The sequence below is a fragment of the Rhinopithecus bieti genome, unplaced genomic scaffold (genome assembly GCF_001698545.2).
Source record: "Rhinopithecus bieti isolate Rb0 unplaced genomic scaffold, ASM169854v2 scaffold_52032, whole genome shotgun sequence".
NCBI lineage: Eukaryota > Metazoa > Chordata > Mammalia > Primates > Cercopithecidae > Rhinopithecus > Rhinopithecus bieti.
In genome coordinates, this window is record NW_016821592.1 from 540,604 (window position 1) to 550,821 (window position 10,218).

Genomic DNA, 10,218 nt, shown 5'->3' on the forward strand with positions numbered 1-10,218 from the left:
GTGTCCTCCACCATGCCAGAGACGGGGTTTCACCGTCTTGGCCAGGCTGGTCTGGAACTCCTGACTTTGTGGTCCACCCGCCTCAGCCTCCCAAAGTGCTGGGATTACAGGCGTGAGCCACCATGCCTGGCCCAGCATTTGATTGCTGTGTCTCTTAGTCTCCATATGGAATCTTCCGTCCACTGTTTTTTGATACTAACTTTTTGAAGAGTCCAGGCCAATACAGTTTTCTGTTGCCCTTTTAATTTACCTTTGTCACCTGATTTCTAAGAATGGACTGAAATGATTCTCTTAATTATATCTTGCAGATTATTATTGTCTAATTATTTTGAGAGTAAAACTTGTTATACTTTAAATACATGCTCTGTTTGGCAGGTAGGTATTATTTAGAACTCTTCCTGCTTTATTCATTTCCAGTTATATTTAAGAATGTAATGATGATACGCACATTTGATTGTTCATTGTTAATGTTGCTTAAGAAAGTGTTGATTTTTTTTTTTTTTTGAGACGGAATCTCTGTCAGTGGTGTGATCTCGGCTCACTGCAAGCTCCGCCTCCTAGGTTCACACCATTCTCCTGCCTCAGCCTTCTGAGTAGCTGGGACTACAGGCGCCCACAACCACGCCCGGCTAATTTTTTTGTATTTTTAGTAGAGACGAGTTTTACCATGTTAGCCATGATGGTCTCGATCTCCTGACCTCGTGATCTACCTACCTTGGCCTCCCAAAGTGCTGGGATTACAGGCGTCAGCCACCGCACCCAACCAGAAAGTGTTGATTTACTTAGGGTATAGTCAGAATGATTCATTTCAAACTTATTGGCATGTATGGGTTATCTGTTTAACCATAGGAAAGATGGGGCATAAGCAATTCAAATAAATTCCAAGAATTGAATTAGTATTGGCAAAGAACTGAGTTTATTTTTTGGATTTGACAGTAGCCTGAGTAGTTCTCTGGTTACTTCATATATTTAAATCAGTTCCTTTCTTTCAGCTGTGACATAAATTTTTACTGGCAGGGCACTCCATTTGTTGTATTTTCCTAACAGTCTTTATAATGAAGAAAAATCGGTGAGTCATTTAAAATAGCCTTAATGAGATTTAATTTTCTTAAAACAATTGTTAAATTTTAATGGCAAAATAGTGCTTTCAGATTAGTCTGGTTATAGGAGAAAAAAACTTAAAAATTTTTTTGTATAGACAAGGATGTACATGGTGGAAGTCATTTCTGAAGTTATGATGCAAGAGAAGTGCCTGATGGCATTTGTAAATACAGATCTTTGTCTTAATGGAACTTGAATTCAAGTAAATGAAAGCTATTTGCATTTTCAAAGTAATTTTTACAGATACTACGTTTAAAAATAAACTTTAAGACCATATTCTTACATTTTGAAACATCCTGCCCTGTGTACTTGAAGATACACAATATTCCGTAGATGCCCAGGAGAGCTTGCATTTTTGAGTAGTTCTTGTTCATCCCCCTGCCTTGCAAAGATGGTACCCTTGTATAAATTTAAGTTGTCATGTGTTTAATTAATTAATGCTGCTAAGTGAGTATCTTCAAGTTATAGTGGGACTGGATAACGAATTAAACAAGAACAAAAGATGATACAAATCTACATTACAGGAAAGATAAGTATATTATCTTCATGTTGAGGAAAACTTAATTGGAACTTTTGTTCATTTGGACTAGTTGAGATTTTGATTTTATGGAGGTAAGACTGAAATAATGAGTATCAAATATGCTTCCAGTTGTAGCATGCCCTATGTATCTGCTAAATTTTCTTTCTGAGATTTTCTTGAAGTTGAAATGTTATTAAATAACATCTTTGTACTTCTTACTGAGATAGAATGCTCCCTTTTAGATAATAAAATTTTAAAACAAACAACTGATTATTTTATTCTCATATCCTTTTGCTAACTTGTGAATTGCAATTTGGTTTGGGATTTAAAAAATGTTTACTTTTTTTACTTTTTTTTTTTGAGGCGGAGTCTCGCTCAGTCGCCCAGGCTGGAGTGCAGTGGTATGATCTTGGCTCACTGCAAGCTCCGCCTCCCGGGTTCACACCATTCTCCTGCCTCAGCCTCCCAAGTAGCTGGGACTACAGGCGCCCGCCGCCACGCCTGGCTAATTTTTTGCATTTTTAGTAGAGATGGGGTTTCACCGTGTTAGCCAGGATGGGGTCAATCTCCTGACCTTGTGATCCGCCCGCCTCAGCCTCCCAGAGTTCTGGGAAAATGTTTACTTTTAAGCAGATTTGAATTTACTAAAAGATGCAATTCAAGTTAGACTTAAAATTTTTTTTTTTTTTTTTTTAAGACGGAGTCTCACTTTGTCACCCAGGCTGGAGTGCAGTGGCACGATCTCGGCTCACTGCAAACTCCAGCTCCCGGATTGAAGCCATTCTTCTGCCTCAGCCTCCACGGTAGCTGGGACTACAGGCCTGTGCCACCACTCCTGGCTAAGTTTTGTATTTTTAGTAGAGATGGGGTTTCACCATGTTGGCCAGGCTGGTCTTGAACCCCTGACATCAAGTGATCCGCCCACCTCGACCTCCCAAAGTGCAGGGATTATAGGCGTGAGCCACCGCGTTCAGCCTTAGACTTAAAAATTTTTAACTATAAATTATTTTCTCTTGCTAGGAGGCAGGTGGAAGTCATCATAAAGTTTCTGTTTCACCCGTCGTCCATGTTCGAGGACTCTGTGAATCTGTGGTGGAAGCAGACCTTGTGGAAGCGCTGGAAAAATTTGGGACAATATGGTAAGGACGATAGGGACTTCATGTAGATTGAAAACAGTGTGGTAGAATAATCCTTACTTGCTTGTTACAAGCCTTGATGTTTAGCATAGTAAATATTGTTTGTATATATAAACAAAGTAGGATCTATTGTTTGCCTATGACTGTATTTCTTTGGAACGTTTTAAGCCTGCTATTTTTAACCTTCCTGGGTGATGCATGGATGTATTTTTGTGGAGCTATCTATGATCACTTCTCACTCCCCAGCAAAGTTGTATAAAGAAATTATGTGCACTTTTCATCTGATTTTCAAATGAGTACATGAGTCCTGTTCAAACACTCTTTAAACCAGTGAGTTGATTACACGCTTCATCTTCAGAGTTTCGAGTAGTGATGCTTAAATATTGATTTTTTTCTTCTTCATTTTGGAATATTTAGGAATTGGCAACTAAAAGTAAGTAGATTAAGGGTAGACATTATTTGTTTAGGTGCATATTTCTGTAAGTTCTTTTGTTTATGTGCATACTACTATGAGTTCTTTTTATTTTTTGAGACAGGGTCTCTGTTGCCCAAGCTGGAGTGTAGTGGCACATTGATGGCTCACTGGAGCCTCCACCCCCTGAGCCCAGTTATCCTCCCATTTTATCCTCCCTAATGGCTAGTGCTACAGACACATGCCACTATGCCTGGGTAATTTAAAAAAAAATTTTGTGGAGATGGGGGTCTCTTAACATTGCCCCAGCTGCTGTCATGGACTCAAGCTGTCCTCCCACCTCAGCCTCCAAAAGTGCTGGGATTATAGGCTCTGAGTTCTTAATGCAAATCGTGAGCAATATTTTATCCTAGTTTGTCTTCCTTTTGTGCGTTGTATTCACACAGGTTCCCCCTGTCTCTTCCCACACCTGGTGTATGCTTAATAATATTAACTTAAGTGAAAATGTAATTAGAAAAGTGAATCTGCTGCCAAAAATAGACACTCAAAAATTCTAAATTATTTTGGAGTATGCCCGGCTGTTGTTCTTTTCTTAGTATAGATAATCTAGAGTTGATTTTATTATTTTTTTCTTGATGAATATGTTTAGAGCTTTTATTATAGCTACCGAAGACACAGATTAAGTTGAAGTATATAAATAGAAGAGAAATTTCAATGTATTTTCTCAGATACTTAACGCTTACTGCTTCAATTTTATAAAAATTCATGGTTAAGTTTTTGAGTATTGAGAGGATAATGCATAGATAGTGAGGTAGTGATCAGAGATATCCAGCAGAGTATATCCAGCAGAAATGGATTATTTCTTCAAAGGAATAGTAGTATTAGGTGATACCTTCCATCATGGTATAATTTTATTTTCTTGGGTGACCTCATTGAGAAGTAAATGACTTGGCAAACACACATTAACCTTGGACGTACAAATTGAGAATCCATGTGGGCATAGTAAAGTTTGTATGTTGAAAGTGTATCACTAAGTTGATTATATCAATTCTCAGTCATTTGGAGTGGATATTGGAATTAAATCTGTGTGGAGAGTTACATATTAAGTAGACAGACTCCTTAGACCTTTAGTCTTGCTGTTGGCAGTAGACTAACCCTAGTCTCTGTAAGGACCTTCTAATGATTATGTAAGTGGCACGTTGTTCTGTGGAATTATAAAGAGGTGGGTGTCTGTGGTTTATTTTTCTTCTATTCTTGTATATTTAGGGCTTTAAAATTTATTTTCTTAGGCAGATGTCAGAAAACAAGTTAATGAGCAAATACAAATGGAAACTTTGGGAAGCAGTAACTATTTTGATGTTAATTAGTACCATGACCTGAAGGTTAGGGATTAAAGAAATAACTATTTTAAGTTAGTAATTTGAATTACTCCTGGGTGGCCTTTGCAATTTTAGACTCTAGGTTGTTTGATACTTAGTCTCCGCTAAAGTCTTCTGTATGTGAATGTCATTCAGTTAATTTGCGTCATTTGCCCTCAAGATTGGTAGTTATGTGTTTAGAAAAGTCTGTGAAATAATTGGAACAAATTAGTGTGTAATTAAGAGCTTAATTGGCATAAATAAGTATAATAGGAGTTTCAGTTGTATGAAATGAACTTGCATAAGAGGTGGCTGCTATTAAGGCTGAAAGAACCCTGAACAGACTCCAGTAGAAATTTTGCTTCAAAATGTTACAATTTGGGAACTTTCCCTTTATTTAATGGAAGGTGTGGGATTATAAACAGTATAGAAACTGTTTATATTAAAATGGTGAATTGCCAAGTTCAATATATAGTATGCTTATATCTAGAAACTAGATGCATAGGAAAGAAGCTCAGAAGAAAATATAACAAGATACTAAGAATGGTTGTGTTGTGTCAGGATCAAATTGCTTGTATTTGTTAACTTTTGTTATTTTTCTATACTGTATGAATTACAATCAAAAGAATATTTAAAATATATTCTAAGTCTCTAACAGGCCAATAAATAATTTACTTCTGTACCTGTATTAGTCTGTTGTTACATTGCTATACTGCTATAAAGATGTACTTCAGAGTGGGTAATTTATAAAGAAAAGACATTTAATCGGCTCATGGTTCTGCAGGATATACAGTCTTCTGCTTCTGGAGTGGCCTCAGAAAACTTAGAATCATGGCAAAAGGTGAAGGGGAAGTAGGCACGTCTTTATATAGCCAGCAGGAGAGAGAGAGAAAAAAAGAGAGAGGGAGAGAGAGTGCGCACACAAAGGAGGAGGTGTCACACACTGTCAAACAACCAGATCTTGTGTCAGGATACAGCACTGGGGGATAGTGCTAAGCTATTAGAAACCACCCCCATGATCCAGTCACCTCCCACTAGGCCCCACCTCCTACACTGGTGATGACAATTCAATACGAGGTTTGGATGGGGACACAGAGCCAAACCATATCAGTACCTTTATAATTTTCTGTTTTCATATGGCATTATTAGCATAATGACATAAATTTAGTAATACATTTAGATATTAATAACCAACTTTTTTGTTTCGTGAAAGACGATTTTTTCTTCTTGAATTTCTTTAGCATAGACCTGATACCAGGGTTTTCTGTTTTCCATGTGCAAGACTTTAGAACTTCAGTGAAGCGTCTGTGTTTCTAAAAGGAATGTCTCCTGGGATGTATATCTTGCACTTTTAGTTGGTAAATATTTAAATCCAACACCTTGTTTTTGTACTTCAAGTTTGAATGATATGGTTGGGGAAAACTAACAAGCCCCCTAGATTAACAAATATGTGCCAGCCTCTGTTTCTAGCTTCTGAGGACATAAAGATGAATGAGGAAAGATTAAAAAAAAAATAATACAGTAATAGTTACCTTTTATTGAGGGTGTACAATGTGCAAGGCAATCTGCTTGGCAGTTTGTATGTAGTAACTCTAATCGTGACAATTCTCCAAGTTTTATCAATGAAGAGGCTGACATTTATTATAATAATAATTTGCCAGGCTGTAAGGTGATCTGTTTCTTATTAATACCGTACCATTTGTCAGTTTCCACAGTGTAGCAGTAGGTCCTGGATGCCTGATTGAGAAACAGTGATGTCACTGAGTACTGGACCCGACATTTCTTTGGCCTTCTGCTATTACTAAAACCACTTAATTGTATTTTAAAGCATTTTTAAGGTTCTCGTTCCTGTGAATAGAGGACATGTTTCCCCCATTGTGATCCATGTGCTGTGTCTGCCTTTCACCCTTCCTTTACTTCTTTATTCTTCATTTCCTGTTGTAAAATGTATCTCCTCCAAAAAGAATTACTTAATGTGTTGTATTTTGGGGTTTTTTGGCTGCTTTGTCTCTCTAGTAAAGAGTATACTATGAAAAGTAAACATCTTACCTTCCTGCTCATAGACAATCATGATTGCCATATTCTAATGAATATTTTTCATGGATGGTTAATAGTAAAAATGTTTCGGAGGGGATTATTTGTATGAACTTTGAAACTTTGGTCAGTCTATAGTTGCTTCCATTTATATCTGTTTTAAAAGTAAAGTCAGTTCTTAGCTGTTAGTGTGGATGTTTATTCAAGAAAATTCAAGAGAGGTTAGTAGTTTCTGCTGTTAAGTAGGGATTCTCTCTGCCAACCTTCTGTTGAGTTTAGTCTCCGTTGGTTTCTGTGTCTGAAATTTTCTAATACTGCTTCGGAGTAGCACCCCAAAGAATAAACTGGGTTGTCTTGTTAGTAACTAATAACAGGTAATTGTTTTTGAGGAGATCATGAGGTAGATAAACTTAATCACTGGGAGATAAGCTTTCATATGTGTACATCTACCTGGTGTACCACAATTCTTTGGATGATTTAAGAGTTGATTTACCTTATGCCTGTAATCTCAGCACTTTGGGAGGCTGAGGTGGGCGGATCATGAGGTCAGGAGATCGAGACCATCCTTGCTAACACAGTGAAACCCTATCTCTACTGAAAATATAAAAAATTAGCTGGGCATGGTGGCGGGCATCTGTAGTCCCAGCTACTAAGGAGGCTGAGGCAATAGAATGTTGTGAACCTGGGAGGCGGAGCTTGCAGTGAGCCCAGATCGCGCCACTGCATTCCAGCCTGGGTGACAGAGAGAGACTCTATCTCAAAAAAAAAAAAAAAAAAAAAAAAAAGTTGACTTCCATTGAACACAGGTGGTGAAGAGTACTAATCTGTGGGATTTGACACATTTTTATTAAAGTCTGCTTTTACCTAATTGAGAACAAATAATGTTAATGGAAATTCCTGTGTTTTTGTGTTTCCTCCTTATCTCCCTTTTCAGCTATGTGATGATGATGCCATTTAAACGACAGGCTCTAGTGGAATTTGAAAACATAGATAGTGCCAAAGAATGTGTGACATTTGCTGCAGATGAACCCGTGTACATTGCTGGTCAACAGGCTTTTTTCAACTATTCTACAAGCAAAAGGATCACTAGGCCAGGAAATACTGATGATCCATCAGGAGGCAACAAAGTTCTTCTGCTCTCAATTCAGAATCCGCTTTATCCAATTACAGTGGTATGTGTTTCAGTATGACAAATGAAATTAAAAGTGATTTTGCAATTTGTGTCCAGAGTGACTGATCTGTAGTTTTTCCATTACCATCTAGATACTAGAAAATAGCTTTTTTAATTTTGAAAATTAATCTTGACTATCAAGTTTAATGAACAAAGAAAAAATGCTGAGCACTATAGTTAAAAAGATAAGCACAGTTGTCATAATTAAATAGGCACATTGAAATTTTTAATGTATAATCAGTACCAGTGTTGGTTTTGATAATAAGGAATTATAGAGAGACTTGTTTGAAATGGTTCAAAAAATCTCTGTCACACATATGCCAGCATATGTATAAGAACATCTACTAGGTAATGACAGAATCCCATGTTACGGTAAGATGCACATATCATTTTGAACTATTTTGCAATAGCTTGTTAAAAATCTGTCTTTGATTTACTTTAAATTCCCTGCTTCTTTACTCTTTTGAAAAGTGTTACTAGTGATAAGCTAGTAACACAGACACTTGATTTTTGTAATGAATAGAAGAACATCATAGTAAGGGAAACTTCAGTTGGTATCATATGTAGTCTGGGCATATGATATTGGGACATAAACTTAAAGCATAAGATATTCTTTAGATTTACTTAGACATTTTGTATCTTAAATATAGACTTATAAATATATAGTATTAATATATTTATAATATTCAGTGTTGGGAAAACATATAAGTAATACAGTGTAGGTACTCTGGTTTTTGTTATATCTCTGGTGTGTAACAATGCAACTGTAAATTATAGGTGCTCAAGAAATTTCGTGGTAGTTGAATAATTACTCCTAAGTAGGTATTTAGAATCTTAGATGACTCAGGCGTCTTGTTTAGTGACATCTGTTTGGTCTTCCTTGGGTCTTTTCTTTATGGCCATTATCCCTTGAAAAATGAGTACCAGAGTTGTTCCAATATTAGCTCTTAATACATATTTATTACTATAATGCAAGTGATTATAATATTAAACATTTCAGAGTCACATTTGGAAAAAATACTCATTGATTATAGTTCCGGTTTATTTTATATCATCAGAAGTTATTTTAGTCACCTATTAAAGTAACAATTGAGGATTCATTTAGGAGATGAAATAGGTGACAGTGCTTTCCAAATGTTCCATTGGAACTTCTTTAATGTGGGTGTATTGTGTAGGTAAAGAAATAACTTAAGATTTATTAAAGTGTAATAATTTTAGGCCAGTATGGTGGTTCATGCCTGTAATCCTAGTATTTTGGGAGACTGAGGTAGTAGGATTCCTTGAGCTCAGGAGTTTGAGGCAGCCTGGGCAACATAGTGAGACTCTGTCTCTATGAAAAATGAAAAATTAACCTTGTGTGGTGGTGCATGCCTTGAAGTCTCAAGCTACTCGGGACGCTGAGGTGGGAGGATCGTTTCAGCCTGGGAAGTCAGGGCTGTAGGGAACTGTGATCATGCCACTGCACTCTAGCCTGGGCAACAGTGTGAGACCCTGTCTCAAAAAAAAAAGTAATAATTTAAAAATCTAATTTTATTAATAATCAGTAGAAATGACATCTTGACAGTTGATGGTTTTTAGGTAAAACGAAGTATAGCATTAATGTTTTCCAAATGTAAAGTGTGAAGAAATCTTGTTCTTTTCCTTCATAGGATGTTTTATATACTGTCTGCAACCCTGTTGGCAAAGTGCAGCGTATTGTTATATTCAAAAGAAATGGGATACAAGCAATGGTTGAATATCCTTTATTTGTAAATTTTTATTGATGTGTAATTCATGTGGATCTTATTTTTTCTGGCTTAAGCATTTCTAGACTTTCTTTCTAGAAAGAAAGAAAGTTTACTTTCTCCTCTCACAAAAATCTACGTGACTTAGATTTAAAAAATGAAACCAGTACTCATAGGGAATTTTACTATTTATAAGAATGACTTGCTACCAGAAAGCAATCTAGTGCTTCCTCTTTAAGCTGTTAAATAACACTATTTGAAGATACGTACACTTGTACTATTTTGGAATTTATCCCAAGTGAACTTTTCTGACTCTCTCTTTAAAATAGTTTGGAAGGCCGGGCGCGGTGGCTCAAGCCTGTAATCCCAGCACTTTGGGAGGCCGAGACGGGCGGATCACGAGGTCAGGAGATCGAGACCATCCTGGCTAATATGGTGAAACCCCGTCTCTACTAAAAAATACAAAAAACTAGCCGGGCGAGGTGGCAGGCGCCTGTAGTCCCAGCTACTCGGGAGGCTGAGGCAGGAGAATGGCGTAAACCCGGGGGGCGGAGCTTGCAGTGAGCTGAGATCTGGCCACTGCACTCCAGCCTGGGCGACAGAGCAAGACTCCGTCTCAAAAAAAATAAATAAATAAATAAAATAAAATAAAATAGTTTGGAAGTACCAAAACTTTAGAGTCAGTAAAATCTTACCTTTTTTTATTGAACCTTTAAAATGGTAGTGTTTTATGTAAGAACTTCTTTATGTTAAATTTGTCAT

At 36.9% G+C, this 10,218-nt stretch overlaps 1 protein-coding gene across 1 annotated transcript in view; it reads left to right on the forward strand.

Annotated features, from left to right (window-relative positions):
- Positions 1–10,218, forward strand: part of HNRNPLL (heterogeneous nuclear ribonucleoprotein L like) — a 39,840-nt gene that overhangs the window by 9,233 nt on the left and 20,389 nt on the right. The window contains exons 3-5 of the mRNA XM_017860411.1: positions 2,642–2,760; positions 7,496–7,733; positions 9,382–9,480. Coding sequence (XP_017715900.1) covers positions 2,642–2,760; positions 7,496–7,733; positions 9,382–9,480 — 456 coding nt within the window. The remainder of the gene's footprint in view (positions 1–2,641; positions 2,761–7,495; positions 7,734–9,381; positions 9,481–10,218) is intronic.